This window comes from Columba livia, chromosome 25 (assembly GCF_036013475.1).
Source record: "Columba livia isolate bColLiv1 breed racing homer chromosome 25, bColLiv1.pat.W.v2, whole genome shotgun sequence".
In the NCBI taxonomy this organism is placed as follows: Eukaryota; Metazoa; Chordata; class Aves; order Columbiformes; family Columbidae; genus Columba; species Columba livia.
Window position 1 is genome coordinate 2,668,345 of NC_088626.1, and position 19,629 is coordinate 2,687,973.

Consider the following 19,629-nt stretch of genomic DNA (forward strand, 5'->3'; position numbering starts at 1 on the left):
TGAGAATTTTTGCCATGAGCATAACCCCTTTTTTTCACCTCTGTGTTGCATGTGTCTAATCCTGTCCCTGTATTTCTGAGGAATTAATATATTTTGGATGCCATCTCCCAAATCTATTGAAATGAGTTCTGGAATGCCCCTTGAAGTCACTTGAACAGTAGGAATGCCTCAGCCCAGCTGCCTTTGGCTTTGTTGCCTGGTCACTTCTGAGAGCCGGGATGAATGCAGAGAGTCGCTCTTGAAAGTGAATGAAGAAAAGGGAAATGAAGTCAATAGTAAAATGGGTCATGGTAACTTTAAAGCATAGAATCCTTGTGTTCCCTTCCCCCTCTACACACATGAATTAGGGATGAGGCTGGAATGCAGAGGGTGTTTTATACCATCAGTACTAAATAGCGCTTACCATTTTGCTCCCTTGTTCTTTCCCTGGGCGTGCAGTTGTGGAATCCTGTGTTGGACACTCTGCGAACACACATGTAGAGTCACTTCTTAATCTGATTTAAACAGCCTTTACACTTTACTGTTAACACTTTACTATCTGGCTTCCGAGACTTCATATATTAGGACTCTAAGTGTGGTAAATCAAGATCATGCCAACAATGGGTTGATGATGGGATGACTCAGTCCAATAAAAAGTCACAGTTTTCCATCAGCAGCTGTGACTCGAGCTTGAGTTTTTGGAAGTTGCATCTGTTTAGTAATCTGAAGCAGGAAGGGTTTGCTTCAGCCCTGGGTTAGAAAGGACCAAGCAATTCACAAATTATATCCAGACACTTAAGGTCTGCAAGTTGTCCTGGACAGACACTCTTGATCAGTTTTGGGCATGCTGACTTGATCTTTAGAGATAATCTAGCAAGAATGGGTCAGGTATGCTCAGTAATTGTGTTCAATTCAAATATTTCATGGTCTTTATGCCTAATTATGTTTGTTTATTCCTTTGCTGCTGCTTTTGATTTTAGTAATAAACTAGGAGTTGGTTTCTTGATGTTTCCTGTTCCAGATGGTTTGAGGTGTCCTTGGAATGATCAGTTGATGTTTAGTTTGATCAAAACAGCTTCTTCTTTACCTAAGGCTGGCAAACTGAGGAAGTGGGCTCCAATTTGGTCAATAAATTGCCTTTTTACTCCTTAGGACAGAATTACCAGCCTACAAGTAACCTGCTCTCCATTACAGATGAGATTTGTCCAAGTTGCTCTCTTGGAAAATTCCAGAAATGGTCATTTGAGCCACTGGGAAAGTATATAAACAATGAAGAAGTACCAAAATTCTTTCTAAATACTACAATTCTTTGTTCAGCCCTTGAAAACATCAGGAGATTGCTCCACTTGTGTAAACAGACTGATTTACTTGCTCTCTCTGCTTAGGCAGCAGATCAACCCGATTCCAAAAACTCGCACAGGAACATTTTAGGTCTGGTGAAATAAAGACACTCTTTGTTCACTGCCCTGATTGACTTGCTGCTGTGGAGTAGGTGACATGTTTTGCCTACCAAGCATGTTTTATAAGCAGAGTTTATATAAAGTTCATGGTATATTAAAATAGATAGCCTCTTCTGCTAATAAAACACCTTTTATTCTCTTATTGGAAGCAAATATGTTACAGAATTGCCTTGCAGGGTTCACAATGGGCCTTCTGGAACTGAGACATTGGATTACAGCGTTGTTTTTCTTGTTTGGATTGATAAAGCTATTTTATTCACTTATTCCATAGACTTGTAGAGAGTGGTAAAACTTCAGCACAACCCCTTCTCTAATATTTTAAACATTGCTTTCCTTAAAGAGGGAAAAAGCATTTGAGCTGTGTCAGTGCCTTTATTGATCTGGCTTTGACCAGTGTGATGTGCCTGTTTTGACCTCACCTTTCCTAAGTGCACTGGCCCAGAGCCTCAGTGTTTCCTCTGTTTTGTAAACCATTTGAATCCGGCCTGACACGACAGGGAATTACTCCCAATAGCAAAAGTTGGTGTAATAAATACTGGTGAAAAAACTATGAAGTTGTGACTTGTTTCCGAGCTCAAGATAAGTTGGGTTTATGTTGGGTGGCTGATGTCTTGGGAGATGATTATTCTGCACAAGTGTGTGTCTGCCACTGGTTAAGAATTGCTTGGGAGCTTCTGGTGTCTCCCTCTGGCATGGTGAACTGTGAACACAGAACTTCAAGCAAAGTACTTCTGTTCTTTGGGAGTATTTAATAGTCTTTATGGTGTTTCTACAATGTTGGCGGTGTCTATGAAGGGATATTTAAATGGCACTCAAGGACCACTGTATCCATCTGTACAAAGAAATACTTCTATTTAAACACTATAGTGACCCCTGAGCCGTCTGTCCCAAGAGGAGAACTTAGTACAGGTACTGCAGATATGCTACAGGAGCGGAGATACCTGTTTCTGTCCTGTTTTTTGCTGTTGTCGGAATGATGTGTTTGATGTTGCCCTGCAGTATTTTAAAATCTCAGCACTTGAAGCGTCACTCTGCATCTTGGTGGCCAAGATGTCTCAAGGTGCCTGGGGAAGCAGAGAGAGAAATGTGATCTCCAGGGCGTGGGGAACTTTGTGGAAGTCTGGAACAGATAACGCTGTTTGACTGCTTCCTGTGAAGGGGTATGGTCAGCAGATAAGCTTTTGGTGGCTATTTCTCTCTGATACTGGCATTTGAAGAGGAAGCATTGAAATGAGCTCAGCAGTAACCAACAGAATGCATCATATTCCGAAAAGCCGCGGTGTTGGTGACACAGAGCGCTGTGCATCCCCTTGTCCCTCAGCCATCGCTCCCTGGTGCTCTCTGCGAATAGAAGGATCATTTCCCAGCTCCTGGGCGCTCAGAGCAGCGCTCAGAGCAGCTCTCGGTGCTTGCAAGGCTCCCACCTAGAGACTGGAGCCAGAACCGCACGCACAGAAGGGAGGAGGCACAGAGAAGGCAGCGCGTTCTGTAGATGCTCTTTTGCCCGCTGCGGTGCTGAAGGACTAAAATAACCCTACACGTAACTATCATGGGAATTAGAGTTACCATTTGAAAAGGATAAGATTGGGTTTTATTTTATTTTTATTTTTTTTTGGCAACGAGGGTGTTAATATAGATGAAAATACACAAGCGAATCAGTGCACTGCGGAAGATGAAATGCTTCCCCTGTCAGTTCTCAAACACTATTAAATCCGCCCAGTTCAACACCAGTGCCTTGATGTCGGTCTCTTTCTTTGACCAAGGTATGGGAATACGATATTCTTAACGGTGAGTTATTTGATTTAATGTGTATGATTGGATGCTTTGCTTTCCAGTACGGATTTTTATATAAAATGTGCATCTTGGCCCTGGTTTGGGACTGTTTAAGCAGAAATATTTTTTTCTGCTGACTTCTTCAGCACGTTTGTTTTGTCCTTGGAAAGGGAACAGTCCAAGATCACAGTGTAGAAGGCACATTGTATTCTATAGAATTATTAGTTTAAAGATTAGTGATTTTTCTGTTGGGATTGCTGCTAAGGAATGCATTTTGTTTCTAATTTAAAATTGATCTGAGTACTTGAAAAGCTCGTCTGCTTAGTGTTGATCAGGCGCTGGAGAGTTCTGAGGACCCTGGTACTGCTGGCTGAGCTGGGCTTTTGGAGGTGAGGGGGTCTTAGTCCTGGAATTCCGTTCACACAGTTGAACCCAGAGACAAAGCAGGACCTGGACCAGTTTGGACATCACTGTCAGGCTGGGATGATCTTGCAAGTTAAAATGAATGCAAACAGTGAGAATGTCTAGAGTGGTTATAGAAAAGTGGTTAGCTTTCTGCTACATGTGAGACTTGGGTAATTATTAAATATCATATATATTACATCAGCAGACCCAAGAAAATGGAGGTTTTATCCCTTAATTTTAGGCTTTTCTCACTGTTGTTGCTGCCTGTTACAGTAATAAGTCTTCAAACCTAAGGCTTGTGACCTTGTAAAACTTTTCAGTGACTGTCACCAATAAGTATTATGATGAACTTCTCTATCTATTCTTAGATGGATAGATAAGATATTTTTAAGGCAACTTTCTTTGCTGTTCTCCTTCCACCTATGTGTACACATTGAGATCTGCTGATAACTTGCTGTATTGTCTCCTCTGTTTTAAGACTAGCATAGCTTGCAGTATTAAAGCTCTCAGTAGTGTACAAAATAGTAATTATTCTGTATACTGCTCACTATTGAGAGGTGAGTGACCATGTTTTTCTTCAATTAATTGATAACTTCCGTAAGGTCTTATCAGAATATTAGAAAAATGTGGTTTGCATTGTATGGAATAGTCAGCTTGGTTTGCCCTTCGCTTTTTCTGTATACTTGAGTTGATTAATTGTATGTTACCTTTGTGCCCTGCTCACTTCTGAAAGGCACATATTGAATGCTGTATCTACATCAGAATGATGTGCAGTATTAAGTCTTACAGATGCGAGATAAATCACTCATGTTGGGGAACAAGATTAAATTAATAGCTGAAGTAACTTGCATTCCAGGGAGAAAAATATGTGTACTCAAATCAAGGTTTTTCTGTGTGTGATCTGGATCCTGGTTTATCACATACACCCTTACGTCATCTTTATGTCCTTAACAGAGTGTTCTTGAGACATTTCAGTCTGTTTGCGTGTCAGCGGTGCCAGATAATCACGGCACGGGAGGCCGGTGGAGACGGGATAATCCTGTGTTTATCCTTTGTCCCAGGGCAGTTTGTGCTGGCTGTGTAGAAAACACAGCCGAGCTGCAGGTACCCCTGACTCTGCATCTTTGGCGGCTGGGTGAGGGGTTTGCAGGGCCTGCTCGGCTGGGCTGTGGTTGCATCGTGCTGGTTGCAGACAGATTTGCTGCCTGCTCGTGGCTGCTGGGTGATGCAGTTATTAAAGAACAGCTTGCTCGCGTCCTCGGAGGCCACCGCCCGGGTGTTCGGGACAAACCGAGAATGATGCAAGTTGTATTTTGGCATTAAAATGAATAAGAAAATCCTGCATGTTTTACTTGTTCAAAATGAAATAACCCTGTAGCTGTCCAGGATAAGATCGCTTCTGTGATACGTGTACAGTAGTGTCTAAACTCAGACTGGGGAGCTTTTGTTTAGCAGTAGCTTTCAGTCTGTAGAGCAGGTACCCAATATTTAACTCTAAAACAGAGAATGAAGACACCATGTAATAGAAAATATGGAGATGTTGTTTATCTATATTAGACTGACATGAAGGTGACTTGCATATGTAAAAAACTGAGGTACTTTCTCTGCAGAAAATTAGATTTGTGTAGTTGTTTTGCAATTTGAAGTTGGTGTTCAAAGTGGTGTTTGGCTTCCGATTCTACTGTTTGATAGTATGAGGGACATGTGTGCGTTTGAAAATGTGAATTGTTGTGCTTGAGCTTACATGGTAATTTATCCTTTTTCCTTTTGCTGTATAAACAGATCTGTTTGATACTAGGCGTGACTTCTTTTGTCACTGTATATCCACAATTTAATTTTAGCACTCCATTTAAAAATACGTGTGGTAATGTAAACCATCCTCATCCAGAAGAGATACTGAAGTTTTTTAGATATGGTCTCTTGAATTTATTTCCTAATTTTCTGTAGCTGTTTTTCTTCTCCATCCGTAGACACTGATGTCTGAGCATGTCTGCCCAAGTATGGTTTCACACAGAATGTCAGGGGTTGAAGGGCCCTGGCAAGCTCATCCAGTGCAATCCCCCCATGGAGCAGGAACACCCAGATGAGGTTACACAGGAAGGTGTCCAGGCGGGTTGGAATGTCTGCACAGAAGGAGACTCCACAACCCCCTGGGCAGCCTGGGCCAGGCTCTGCCACCCTCACCAGGAAGAAGCTTCTTCTCAAATTTAAGTGGAACCTCCTGTGTTCCAGTTTGAACCCATTACCCCTTGTCCTATCACTGGTTGTCACCGAGAAGAGCCTGGCTCCATCCTCCTGACACTCCCCCTTTAGATATCTGGAAACATGAATGAGTCCCCCCTCAGTCTCCTCTTGTCCAGCTCCAGAGCCCCAGCTCCCTCAGCCTTTCCTCACCCGGGAGATGCTCCACTCCCTTCAGCATCTTTGTTGCCCTGGTTCAGATGCACATAACTCTGGCACAGTGAACTAGTTACTGGTTTTCAAATGTACATCTTTAAAAAATGATTTGCATATTTTTGAAGACATCCCTACTTGTATTTTATAAGTGTACTTAGACTGAATTGAAGTACGCATTTTCTTTTTACTTGTAATAGATTTCTTGGCCACTTAATATTTAGCAGAATTAGTAACTTGTGGGGTTTATTTTTGTTCCCATGCAGCGGATATAATTTCTACAGTAGAATTTAACCATTCTGGAGAGTTGTTAGCAACAGGAGACAAAGGAGGTAGAGTTGTCATCTTTCAACAGGAGCAGGAGGTGAGTGCCAACTGCTTAAATTGCATGCCTGTGTAATAAGTGATTAATGAAATTCAAGAGTGATATAATTATTGAGAATTTGGACACTGTTAAAAAGGAACTAATATTTAAACAGTCTTTAGCTGTGGTCTAAATTGTGTGTAAAGTGGAAACAGAAAGGGGAGGTAGGACACAAGGACCTTGAGGAGGCTGAAGTTGGTTGTTTTACAGTGATTATACTTGGCTGTGATTATGATTTCAAATTTCACTGTAGTTGGGGAAATAAAAGTTTCCCTTAAGTGAGCATGTAATTGTGACCTAAGATGTCCTTTTCCATTCTGATATCAATCAGGTAAAATAGAACCATAGTAGCAAAGATATCTTTTAGTTTTATTTTTGTTCTTTTGGTTGTTGCAGAATTTTACAGACCAATCTTGTAATGCTCTGAAGGGGCCTCTGCCCTCACATGAAAGGTGGGCAAGCTGATGTGGAGTGCTTGATTTTTAACCAAGGCCATAGTTAGACTTTGTCATGGTGAGGGTAAAAAGGCAGTTCTGTCATTGCTCTGCCAAGAAAATCCATGTTGTTACTTGTTCCCTTAGTGTTTTGTTCCATTTCAGTGCTAACATCTGGTTATGAGTAGATCCCTGTGGTCAGTTGGTGCCACCTGCTGGGGGGTTCTCGGTGCCTCAGCTCTCCCCTGGCCTGTAGTTTCATGCACTAACTCCTGGGGTGCCCTGCACTCAGAGTTTTAGCTGCATCCTTTAATGGAGCTTAAAGCTTAACTAGCTAATTGCCTTTTTCAACCGAGTTGTCTTTAATGACTACTTTTGTTTTTGATGCGTAACCCATGACTCATATCCTTACGATCTGTGAATCTGGGTATAGTAAGAACAACCTGGATTATCAGATTAAGTTGCACAGAATTGGTTTTGGCATGATTTCACTCCTTGGTGTTTAGGGAATGAATGACAGTCTGGGTTCCCTAACGCATTAGTAGTTAGTTACACCATAGGCACTACTGTCTAGACCAAGTTTTATATGCAAGAACATCTAAAAGACAATTTTTTAAAATATTTTGGCTGGATTTAAGTACCACCTTCTATCACACTGTATTCCAGGGTGCTGTACAGACCCTGTTCATATAGGAGGAAAACCACTGAAACACAAGTGCCCTGTATAGGGTTCTACAAGCTTGTGTAACTTTACCCACTGCCAAAATGCTGCCGCCTCTGGGTTGGAATGTGGCAGCCCTTCCGCAATGTGGAGTGAGTGACATTGCGTAAGGATCGGGCAGGAAATGAACGCTGTATCTCATTGAAACCCAAGGAGGAATTTGCGTAGGCAGCCTGTAATTACCTAAATTGGAATTTAACATAAAGCACTGGGGCCAACACCTTTTGTTTTGATCCCCCCACCTTGGGTACCATGAGATGGTCTGTTTTAAACGTTGCTTTTATTCCAAGGATGGATTTCATATACTATTGGTTGTATATGTTACTCCAGTCCTGTAGAGTTTAACTAGAATACACAAGAAGTATTTTTAAGGCTCAGTCATTAAGGAATTGAAGGAAAGTTCCCTGAATCATGACCAGCGTTTCCTAAAGCACAATAGATTTACTTAAACTGCCCAACTTGTTAGGTCTAACTGAAAATGAGAACAAAGTTCCTTCCGTTCTCGAGGATGGGAAAGCCGATATAAGTGATAGGTGTGGTACAACATTCCAGAGCCAAATTTTATTTCTAAGCATTTTGTCCACTTCCCCCCCGCCCCTCAGCTTATTGTAAAATGTGAGAATTTCTGCCAGCAAGATACAATGGTGCAAGGAATGTGAGAAATGTGGTCTAGCAGGGATCATATCAAGAAGTGTATTTTAGTGATAATATTAAGGGATGGCCATGAGACAGGAGAAGGAAGGAGCAGTGCCCCCAGTCAAGAACATATCACAGGAAAGGCATCTGATGGTGCAACCTCTTGAAATGGGTGGAACAGGAATATATCACAAAATTGAGCTTGAATTACACCTAGTGAGCACTATTTCAGAAATGGTTTCAGTTTTCTGCCACCTTACTCATTGGAGGAAACGTAATGTTCAGTCCACACAGTGCAATGTTAGTGCTTTGAAGCCCCTGCCTAAAAGGAGCTTTTAGAAAGAGGAATCGTGCAAGTTTGGAGGTTTTTGAGTTTTCCAAACAGTTCTGCCCTGAACAAGCTTAACTGCAGGTGTGACTTAATGTCCAAGATGTGTTCAGAAGAGACGTTAAGCTTTTTTGCGCCATCCTCTCCAGAATGAGGAAGCAAAAGCTTCTTAAGCAGTTTAGAAGCTCTCAGGGAATGAGGAGATTATAAACCAGAATAGTGGAGCTGCTTGTGTAAATTTAAAGGTCATATGTGGGATTCCCATCTTATGCCCAGCACGCCAAACTTACCCACAGAGTAGATTTGCCATATGTGTGGCTGTGTAGGGGAATATTCTCCTTAAAAAAAAACCCAAAAAAGGTGGAAAAATTAAAGATGAGACAATGATGAATATTTTTGAGTTGTGTGGGTGTGGTGTGTGTTTTTTTTTTTTTAACTTACCATGCCTAGAATATTTAGGCAAAATGTTAGTTTTTAAGTTCAGCTGCTCAGAATTAATATGAGAACTTGCTGAAGATATTAATGACACAGCTGAGGGGAGTTTCTGGAGACGTTAGTGATCAGAAGCTGCTGCGATAACTGTCTCTTCTCTGATGCTTTATTAGCCAGAAACTGTAATCAAGCTCTTGTAAAAGGGATGATCCTCATTTTGTCTATTCCACAGGCTTATTTTAATAAGGCAAGTTGTACACCAAAGGGTACTCGTGAGCAAATCTGGCCTGGGCAACGATAACCTATTCTTATGCTCATTAGCATTCCATCTGTATATCTTGCTGCATAAATGTATAGTTTTGGCTTCTGCCTGCAGCCTTGAAAAGCATTCTGTACATTGCATACATATCTTGATCATTTATTTCTCTTTTTAGAACAAAACCCAGTCTCACAGTAGAGGAGAATACAATGTTTACAGTACCTTTCAAAGCCATGAACCAGAGTTCGACTACTTGAAAAGTTTAGAAATTGAAGAGAAGATCAACAAAATTAGGTGGTTACCCCAGAAAAATGCTGCTCAGTTTTTATTGTCTACAAATGGTAAGTTCCGACTTAATAGCTGACCTATGTAACAAGACATAAATTAGGATTTTGTCTAATCCTCGCCACTTGCAAAAGGCTGGAAGCAAGTTGGTTTTAAATGCACCTACCTAGGGATGCGGCTACATGAGAGTTATGTTGCTCAACTCTCCTGCTGTTCATTCTTACCTGGATAGAGAAGTCCCACAGTGTGGGGTGGTATATTAGTCATTTTTTATGTAGTTGCTTTATAGCACAGCTAAGCTGTCATTCATTACCTTCCTATGTGTATAACTGTGAGAGCTTATATTAGTCATTCATAATGATCCTGATTCTAACAAACTTGCTATATAACTTTTATAAAAAGAAACTGTGGAGGAGGTCTTTTAAATGCTTTTTATCTCACCTTATTTTAGCCAAGCAGTTTTTTTTGTCTTTTTTGATACATGTAGGTGTCTTGTCTTGTTCGAAGGCTTCGTGGTGAAGCGCATCAACTGTGAAAACTAGTATTGTTGCTACAGCTTGGATTTTAAACTCTGGCTGTTTTATTTACAGATAAAACAATAAAGTTATGGAAAATCAGTGAAAGGGACAAAAGACCAGAAGGTTATAATTTAAAGGAAGAAGATGGACGGTATAGGGATCCTACTACAGTTACAACACTACGGGTGAGTAGTTCCCTCTCTGAATTAGCCACATTTCAGTGGTTTCTCCTCTCGCCGCCCCCCATCCTGCACGCAGATCAGCCTGTGGCGCAGTAGCTGCCTCATCAGATGATTAACTTTGCATTTTCTGTGATGCCACTTAGCAGACTCAGTTACTTCTGAGGTGATTTTGAGATGTTTTAATGGGCTTGGTGTATTGAAGGACTGTGATTGAGTGTTAATATGTTTGTCTCAAACTTCTTTTGCTTTATATTTTGCAGGTGCCAGTATTCAGGCCCATGGACCTCATGGTTGAAGCTAGTCCACGAAGAATATTTGCCAATGCTCACACGTATCACATCAATTCCATCTCCATTAATAGCGATTATGAAACGTACTTATCTGCAGATGACTTGCGGATTAACCTGTGGCACCTAGAAATTACAGACAGAAGTTTTAGTATCTTTTTTGCAGTGTTTTGTATTATGGGAACAGTTTGGTTACAACAAAAATGTTGGATTTTATTTCCTTTCGCAAAAAGCAATTTGTGTAGCATGTTTCTCTGTATCCCGGTTATTTCTCCCTAGTAGTTGTAAAGGCTTTTAGCTCTCGAGAGGTAGCTCAGCATTTAGCAGTATGAGTAGTTGTCATTTGCGTGGTGAAAACCACACTCTTTAGGGAGAGTAAAAACAAGCTTAAGGTTTCAAATGAGATGAGCAGTTCTGGAAAGCAGCATTATAGCAAACTATCTCGTGAAAATTGTCTTGAATTGCAGTAAGAAGTAAGGTCAGAAGTACCATCCTTATCTTGAAAATGTTTGTGCTTTTTCTCATTCTAACTGTCAGCTCCTCTTGCAAGTGCACCTACAAATGTTGCAGGCAGTAGGATCACAGGAATGTGTTCGGTTCGTTGCGGGGAGCAGAGATCTGTGGACAAATCGGCAGGATGCTGAGCAGAAATCACACATGCCTTCTTTATAACGCAGTAGACGAATTAGAATTTAAGCAAAACAAAGTTGGGCATGAAAAAGCTTGGGTGGTATATATGTAGTATAGAATTAATTACTGCTGAAGTGGAGCTAAAAATTAAGCAGACTTTTGCTGTTACAAGAATCAACTTCAAACTGATACAGAAAGAAACGTTGCAGTTGATTTCTGTAAGTATTGTGGGACTTGATTGTAACTCTTATCCGGTTTGTGACTGTGTCCCAAAGTCCTGAAAAAGCATGGCTGAATGCAGTGAAGTTGAAAAATACAGTGTGAAAACTGGAGGAAATTTCTTAACAAAATGCTGTAGATATTGTAGATATTAAGCCTGCCAACATGGAAGAGCTCACAGAGGTGATAACAGCTGCCGAGTTCCACCCAAACAGCTGTAATACGTTTGTATACAGCAGCAGTAAAGGAACGATTCGTCTCTGCGACATGAGAGCATCAGCACTCTGTGACAGGCATTCAAAATGTAAGTTCTGAGTTGGGCATTGTCTGTATTGAACACTGAATATTGTGTGTGTGTATTTGTATTGGATTCTGTAGTGTATTGAACAGATCTAAACCCTAAGTAATCTTAAATTAGGTTTATATCTTGCTAAAGTAGAGAATAAAACTATTTGCGGCTTAAGCAGGGGCGTCTGCCTAGACTATAGGACTGGGAATGGCTTTCTGCAGACTTCAGGAGGTCAAATCCTAGTTTGGTCTGTACTTGATGCTAGAAATCTTGCCTGTGTGAATGAAGACTCCAGATATTAGCGAGTAGTCCACTTAGAATCTGACCTTGCCATGCTACAGAAATGGAATATTTCAGAGTATGGCAACTGATTAGGCTTTCTAGTGGAAAGTTATGTGGTATGATGCCAGCAGAGTACCCAATGTGGCAAGTTTATTGAGAAAATGTTAACCTAATTTGGGTGTATCCTGTATCAGAAAGGACACAAACTTACTTCTTGAAATGCCTGTCTTATTTTTATACAGTGTTTGAAGAGCCAGAAGATCCTAGCAACAGATCATTTTTCTCTGAAATCATCTCTTCCATATCTGATGTCAAATTTAGCCATAGTGGTCGATATATGATGACTAGAGATTATCTGTCAGTGAAGATCTGGGATTTAAATATGGAAAATAGACCTGTGGAAACATACCAGGTATTTGGTGAAGATATGTGGGCTAGAAATTAAAACATTGAAGGATGTGGAGTCTTAATCATAGTCTTGATGTGGCAGTTAAATTTTTGTCTATAGATCATTGTATCCAGGGAAAGCATCAATGAGATTTTTGGGTTCCACACACCTGCTAAAGGATCTTGCTGTTTGCAGGCTGATTGTAGAACCCAAACCCGTATTTGGGTATGAAAAAGCCTCCCTCTTACACAGTGGCAATGTGGAAAGGTAATTGTCAGCTGTGAGATAGCACATCTCTCTTAGTCTTCAGTTGACTTTATATTCTGTTCTTTCCTGGAGAAAATGGAATGTAATCCATTTCCTTTGGGGAAAAAAAGTTCTTAGCCAGCACTGAAAATTGCTGTGATTTTTTTAATAAGAAAATTTGTGAAGGGATCCTCTTCATCATATCTAGGAGGAAGATCAGTCACCAAAGCGTGATTTTTAGACATATGCAAAGTCTGATAAATCCTTTCAGGTATCTGAAAAGGTAGTGAGAGTATGACAGCTGCTGTGAGAGGGAAAGCATTCTGAAGAACTGCCAGGCTCTGGTAGATGTCTCTTACCCCACCCCAAGTGACCTGCTGGTATTTGAGTTCATTTGAAATGTTTGTCGAGCAGAATACAGGTATGCGAGTTTAATATTAAGTGTATCTGAATGTTTTTTTCCAGGTGCATGAATACCTCAGAAGTAAACTTTGTTCACTGTATGAGAATGATTGCATTTTTGACAAATTTGAATGCTGTTGGAACGGATCAGACAGGCAAGTTTAATTCTTCTACAATATGCACTTAAGACCTTTCCAAGTTCTTAAAGTGGGCAACGTAAAGCATGACCTCAAATATGTCTGGTTTTATTCATGGACTGGCTTGGATAATATTACAGTACTTCAGTAGACTTCAACTTATATGAGCTCTTAACCCTTGATATTGTAGCATCATCTGGGTGTTCCTGCTCCGGCAGGGGGATTGGACTAGATGATCTTTTGAGGTCCCTTCCAATCCCAAACATACTGTGCTTCTGTGATTAACTGTTTATTTGCTACATCTACATCAGCTCATTGTATCCCTATCAGTATTGTCAGACATAGTTGTGGGTGGTTTTTTTTTAGACTTACTATCTGCTTAAATATTTTTTGAGGCAAATGAAGGCCAGGGAAACTTTTAAGTGTACTTGTCTTAGTGAAAAGCTGATATAGAGTAAGGATCTCCTATAAGGCACATTCAAACTGAAGTACTTAGATAACAGTGTGTACCTTAAAAGGTTCAGTTAAGGAAAAAGATACCTTTTAAAAATACACACACAGATATATATATATATATATATATAAAAAACATTAAAATGTCTTGGTTTCACTTAAGGTTGTATAAGTTATGGGCCAGGATGCCTGCTTTCTGCTTTTATCATATGGTGTGGTCTTAGTTGAGACCTCCAGGCTTAGTAAAAGCAGAGGTGAACTCTTTTTCTTCCTTCCCCCTCTCTGCAGCATTGTCATGACAGGATCTTACAACAACTTCTTCAGAATGTTTGACAGAAACACAAAGCGAGACATCACCCTAGAGGCATCCCGGGAAAACAATAAACCCCGTACGGTTTTGAAGCCCCGCAAAGTATGCGCGAGTGGTAAGCGAAAGAAGGATGAAATCAGCGTCGACAGCCTAGACTTCAACAAGAAGATTCTACACACAGCCTGGCATCCCAAGGAAAACATCATCGCTGTAGCTACTACAAACAACTTGTATATATTTCAAGACAAAATGAATTAGGGTTGGCATTCCTAACTGAAGAGTCCACTTCCTCCATAGTTGAAATAGTTGAATCTAGCATTTGTACCTGTAAATGAAAGAGAATGAGAGGTCCATTATGGCACCCCTTTCCAGTGTTTAAAAACGTGCCATATGACAACACACTTTTATAGCTACATGGAGAAAGCTCTGTTGATCCGTCACTGCGTTCTTCATGTCTGCTAGCCATTTAGGTGAGGATAGGGCACTTTTTAATTTAAATGACTACTTGCACCATCTTGCCTAATGGACTAGATTGGACTGTATCAACATCGGTTTACTCCACTTTTTATGCCTTCCATTGTGATGACGTCAAACACAGGGAAAGCCTTCAATCATGCTATGGGATTTAATTGTGTAACCTCATTACTGTATCATTCGTGGCCCCTTTTTTTTATTAAATACAGCTCATTCTTGCTGTGGCTTGTAGCATTCCTCCTCCTTCTGGCCTCCTGGACTCCCCCTTTCCCTTTCATCCCCCTCCACCTCACCTTGGTGGTGGTGTATAGAAAATACAAAATAAAGCACATGAAATGGGTCCGTTTGGGGTCAGTGGTAAAGGGGGTCTGTGTTGCAACAAATGTTTTAATAAACAGTTGACTGTAATCACTCCTTGCCATGTCTGGCACCAAAAAAAAGAGAAAATAAGGAAAAAAAAACAAACAAACTACTGAATAAAAGTGACAAAGAATGGAGAATCTGTTTTCTTTTTTTTTTTAATCTACCTCTTTATACAAATACTCTGTGTTTTACCTTAGATGCATGGAAATAAAATGATGTTTTTTGTAATGATTTTAACCAGTATTAATTATTTTTCATGGGAATGAAGAGAGGGAGGGATTTCATAAGTGTCTGCATTCATTCATGAATGACGAGAATACCAACTGTAGTGTGCAGTGACCACTTCCACTTCGAAACCATAATCTGAACAGGTCAGTTACTGCTCCAGTATCCTTGAAGGCTCCTTTTTAAAAAACTATTCCTTAATTTGGAACAGGAATAGAGTTTTCAGGTTTTAAAATCCATATAATGGGACTAACGTCTTAATGTTGAGTTTTGTCCTGGTTTCCTTAATGCCTTGTTTAAGAGACAATACCTTTAATGCCTTGTTTAGAGTACGAAGTCCCCTGTGGCTTTTTAAAAAGTTGTCTGAATTCTTGTCTGGCAGTATGATGTTATGTAGTACAAAATACCAAGTGATTACAGAGATAATCACTGCATTCTGAGATGCTCTATTTTCTGTATTTTATTGCTATCGGTATCTGAGTGGAAATGTAGTTTTACCACGCAAGTATTTCTTCCGGCTTTTGGCTTTGCAAAGTTATTGCACTTACAGAAATGTTAAATGGTGCAACAATCAGAAAATACGTGGCGTACAGAAGCTGCATGAAATAAGTGTTCATAGTTATTTGAGAGATTTAAACTCTTCAGCAAATAAGGCTTATCCAAAGATGAACTAGATATTGATGCTTTATAAGGCTCATGAGTTTTTACCTCCAGATATTTTTTGCTAATTGTGCTTTTAGGTTTACTCTTCCTTCACAGAAGTGTTCAGAATGAAGTTTAAAGTTGTAGTGAACTTACCTTGACTTGGGAGAATTTTCACTTTTTAGTTACCTATATTTAAATTATTTCTGTGGCTTAGTTATAGGTAGTTATTATAATGCCTCTATTATTTGATCAACTGTGATAGTGTTTCTGCTGTAAAATTATGGCTGGGTTAGAGGTTGTTAACAAGACTACTATTGCAATCATACTTTAATTTCTTTAAGTCCTTGTGCAGTGGTTTGAAAATGTAAAAATTCTAATATTTATTAGATCTGGTTCTCTTAAATACAGTATTTGTCTTGTACCATGCATGCCTGACCATGAGCCTTTGTAAGGATTTTAACTTTTTTCCTTCACCTGTTAGCCTTGTAAAAATAAACTGCCCCAGGGACAGCAACTGTTTTCCAGTGGGTGAATGAACTAGTAGGCCCTACTACTACTTACATAGCATGTGACTAATTTTACTCAAATGTGACTATACTTGCTAATTGTTAAGGAAGCAACTTGTTGAGTAATGTTAATCATGTGTATAGGTGTTTACAGCATCAGGGCCGAGGTTTATTCTTATCACACGGGCAAAGAGGTAATTAGATGCTGCTTTTGCATCGGAGCTGGTAAAATTCATCTCTGTTTTGTGAAGGACGGGTAGGTGTAATGACTGCTATTTTGGGAAGACTGAGGGTCGTGGCATTAAGACTGCTGCTCTTGTGTGTACCTGTATCCCGAATGATGCACTAAATACCTGAGAAGTTGCTTAGCACAGACACAAAGGAAGTGAGGATGTGAAGAACCAGACAGGTAGATTTCACATAGAACAAAGTGCAGCCTTCTAGCAATACTCCATTCAAGCGAAACTGCCTCTCGGACCTCAGCTGTGCATGTTGGGATGGAATTAGGGGTTTAAAGCTAGTCTGGGGAAAGTTTTTTTGTTTTGTCGGTAGCGGTGATCCCTGGCATGTCATCTGAGGTTTAATTTATCCTCACTAAGACCAGCTACTGACTTTGGTGTCATACTATCCAACTAGATAATTCTCTAAGCACACTGTCTATTGACATATTCTGTAAATCTTATATTTTATTAATAAAATTATGCATAGAATACACTTTGTCAGGTTGCTTTTTATCGTCTTTCCCTCTTCATTTACAGGTATTTTTGAAGCTACTGCTCTCTTCCCTGCTGCATGTTGAAGGGTGCCCCTTTCTGGTAGCTGCTGTGCTGTGGTTTCCAGGCCTTGTCCCAGGCAGGGTGGGCGTCGGGGTAGTTCTGACCTCTGCCAACACAGTCATGGAAAAGCAGCCGTTCCATTTGAGTGGTCTCCTGCAGTGTACCCAAACCAATGCAAATCCTCCATTCTCAGCTCTTGAATACTGGACTAAAAGGAATTGTGTTCTCTAGTGTCTTGTCTTGAAGCCAGTGACGCTGCCTAAATGCCAACAGCTACCACGTATGCAGTTAGTTTCTGCAAAATTACAACCGTGCTCCGAAGCACAGTGGTAGTACTGTCAACAGGTAAGGTGCAGTGGAATGGGGCTACCTGGCTGGTACAATGCTGAGGTGAAGGCAAGTTCTGTGGCCGAAGTCTCTTCATCATTTTTCTGCTGAGAAATGCCTTGAAAACATGTCAAATACGCTGCAACATTCTGCTTTGCTTTGGTGTTCTGTTGAGGCAGGACTGTAATTTCTATTCCAGCATTTATTATTTAAATAATCTTTCCTTCTCAGCCTAATTGGAAAAAGTTCAGGGTTCATAAGCAGAAACTTGTGTTTTTCCTCCTCTTGGAGAGGGGCTGTGGGATGATAGAATACTAATATTTTGAGGGGGTTAGTTTTTCTTGGTGCTTTTTTTGTTTGTCTGGCTCTGGAACTGGTTGTTCTTGGATGTTACATAGCTATGAAATAATTTCCTGTGCACTGGTCTTCAGCTTTTCATCTTGGGCGGTAAAGAAGGTATAGTCTCCCAATACAGGACAAACACTTCTGATTTCAATCAAACAGGAGATGTTTCCTTTTGCCCTTTCCTATGTAATTACCTGTTACAAACTGAAGGATTGATGTACTGAATTGGGGTGGGGAGAGGTGTGCTAGAAGTGAGGTTGCTGTGTAGTGACTATGGGTGGCTTAAATGATTTGTATATGTTTGTTTTTATTTAACCTGGTTTGGTCTTGTGAAAATGAGCAGTGGAAGAAAGCAATAGCAGTGGCTGGAATAAAAACAGTGAGCGTTTTTTTCTACTGTGATTCAGATGAGAGACTAAGAAACTCTGAATTCCATTTCTCTAGGCAATCTACCCTTCAATTTTAATAATCTCAACTGTTTGCAAACAATTATTGTTTCTCTCTTACAAGAAAACAGCACTCACGGGTTTTTTTCTGATGCAGGTTTTCCTGTGTCGGTGTTCTTTCCACTAGGAGGCAAAATGTGACCAAAGAGAGGCCGGTACTCCAAAAAGAGATTGAGGTGAGATGTTGCAACTGTCCCTTGAAGTCATCTTTGGAATCGCCGGTCGTCTGCAAGGACCGTGTGTTTGATTAGATGTTGCTAAACACGAAATACAAGAAAAGCATTTCCAGTACGCAGCATGACTACCTCCAGGATAAAGAAACCAGCCAAGGTGGTTTTTGCGTGGCACCCATCTTAACAGGTTAGCATTGTTCTCAGATTTGGGGTATAGAAGCACAAAATGAAGACAATAAAAGTAATCCCAGCATGTTTAAGACTTGAGATCATTCTTAAATTGCTTCAAACACCTTGGAACCATGAGAATTAAGCAGTGGGATTAGCTTGGTTCAGCTCTTTGAGAGAAATCAGGTGGTTTATGACTTGTTTAATTTCCTTCAACTTAAAGGCTTTTTATAAGTTTTGAGAAGAAAAACCTTTTGTTTTGCACTTCAGTACAAAAGGCCTTTCCCAGAAGTTTATGACCATTGTTTCTCTTCTATTAACATGTGGTTTTCTGTCCTTCCAACCTTGCTATTGTCATAGCATTTTCCATCCAAGGATTCAAATTACTTTACAAACATCAGTTACATCATTCAGCTGCCTTAAGGAACCTGTGTAGTGGTTAGAGCACAGGGCTGAAAGTCAGGCCTTGCAAATGCTATTTCTGGCTCTGCACTGACTCACTCTATAATCTTGATCAATTTATTTCTGACTCAGAGATGTTAATAGGCCCACTTTACTGATAAATATTCATGCCACAACTATTATGGCAAATGCTTCCTGAATGATGGAGATGACAAACACTTGCGATGTTAGCCTGTGAGTGTTAGGGTGGCTAAGTAGGATAGGGTTACCTAGGCAGGTTTTCTATTCAAAATCATAAGTAGCTCCTTGTTCTGATTGCAATCTAGAATGTATCTGCAGCCCCTCTACCTGTAAACAGCTGTCTTATTAAACTACGTGTGGTGGACACTAATAATTCCACTTTTTGTAGCTATATGTTTGCATCCCTGTAAAGTACAAGTCCAATTTTGTCACACAGATGCCATCTTCTCTATCTTAACTGACAGTAATTAAAAAATCTTCCCTGCATGCAGCTGGTTTGTCTGCTAAATGTTATCATATCAGATTGGTATTAATCTTGAAAACCATTGCCTCAACTATATTTCACAGACCTACAACTTGGCTTAACTGAGAGGAGAAAGAAGGATTAGAAGACTTGTATCATTGCACTGTGCAGGTCTGGCAGGTTCTCTCACAGCTGCTGCTGCAGTCTCATGTGGAAACACACCTGAGCCGGGGGCTCGGTGGACACCACAGGGTTGTGAGGGCTCATCTCGTCCTCTCCGGAAGCAGCGCAGGAGGGCGATCTCCAACAGCTCCAGCGAGCCGTGCGGGGGAGGGCCAGGCCCCTGCAGCCCGCGTTTCCCGGTGGTTTTTGGCTGTGGAGGCGGGGGGAACCGCCGCCCTCCCACTTCACCGCCCTCCCGCGCTTTTTGCCCCCCTCACAGCGGGCCCCGCCCCCTTGCGCATGCGCGGCGACGGCGGCGG

General features: G+C 40.7%; 1 protein-coding gene and 1 long non-coding RNA gene across 6 annotated transcripts in view; one reads left to right on the plus strand and one right to left on the minus strand.

Moving 5' to 3' along the window:
• The window catches only part of PPP2R2A (protein phosphatase 2 regulatory subunit Balpha), a 33,704-nt gene extending 18,817 nt beyond the window's left edge, over window positions 1-14,887 (plus strand). For 3 of the 5 annotated variants that reach the window (XM_013370819.3, XM_065041049.1, XM_065041050.1), the window contains exons 3-10: window positions 6,278-6,375; window positions 9,361-9,526; window positions 10,061-10,173; window positions 10,431-10,608; window positions 11,446-11,610; window positions 12,120-12,289; window positions 12,977-13,068; window positions 13,792-14,887. In XM_013370819.3, the coding sequence (XP_013226273.1) occupies window positions 6,278-6,375; window positions 9,361-9,526; window positions 10,061-10,173; window positions 10,431-10,608; window positions 11,446-11,610; window positions 12,120-12,289; window positions 12,977-13,068; window positions 13,792-14,071 (1,262 nt within the window). In that variant the 3' untranslated portion in view covers window positions 14,072-14,887. The remainder of the gene's footprint in view (window positions 1-6,277; window positions 6,376-9,360; window positions 9,527-10,060; window positions 10,174-10,430; window positions 10,609-11,445; window positions 11,611-12,119; window positions 12,290-12,976; window positions 13,069-13,791) is intronic. The other 2 variants (XM_021280902.2, XM_021280903.2) reach the window with 1 other exon arrangement.
• Window positions 14,888-14,921: 34 nt separating this feature from the next.
• On the minus strand, window positions 14,922-19,597 carry LOC135576356 (uncharacterized). The gene is made up of 2 exons (XR_010468058.1): window positions 19,370-19,597; window positions 14,922-18,146 (listed from the first exon to the last, which is right to left on the minus strand). It is a non-coding gene; the product is annotated as an uncharacterized LOC135576356 (long non-coding RNA).
• Window positions 19,598-19,629: the final 32 nt, after the last annotated feature.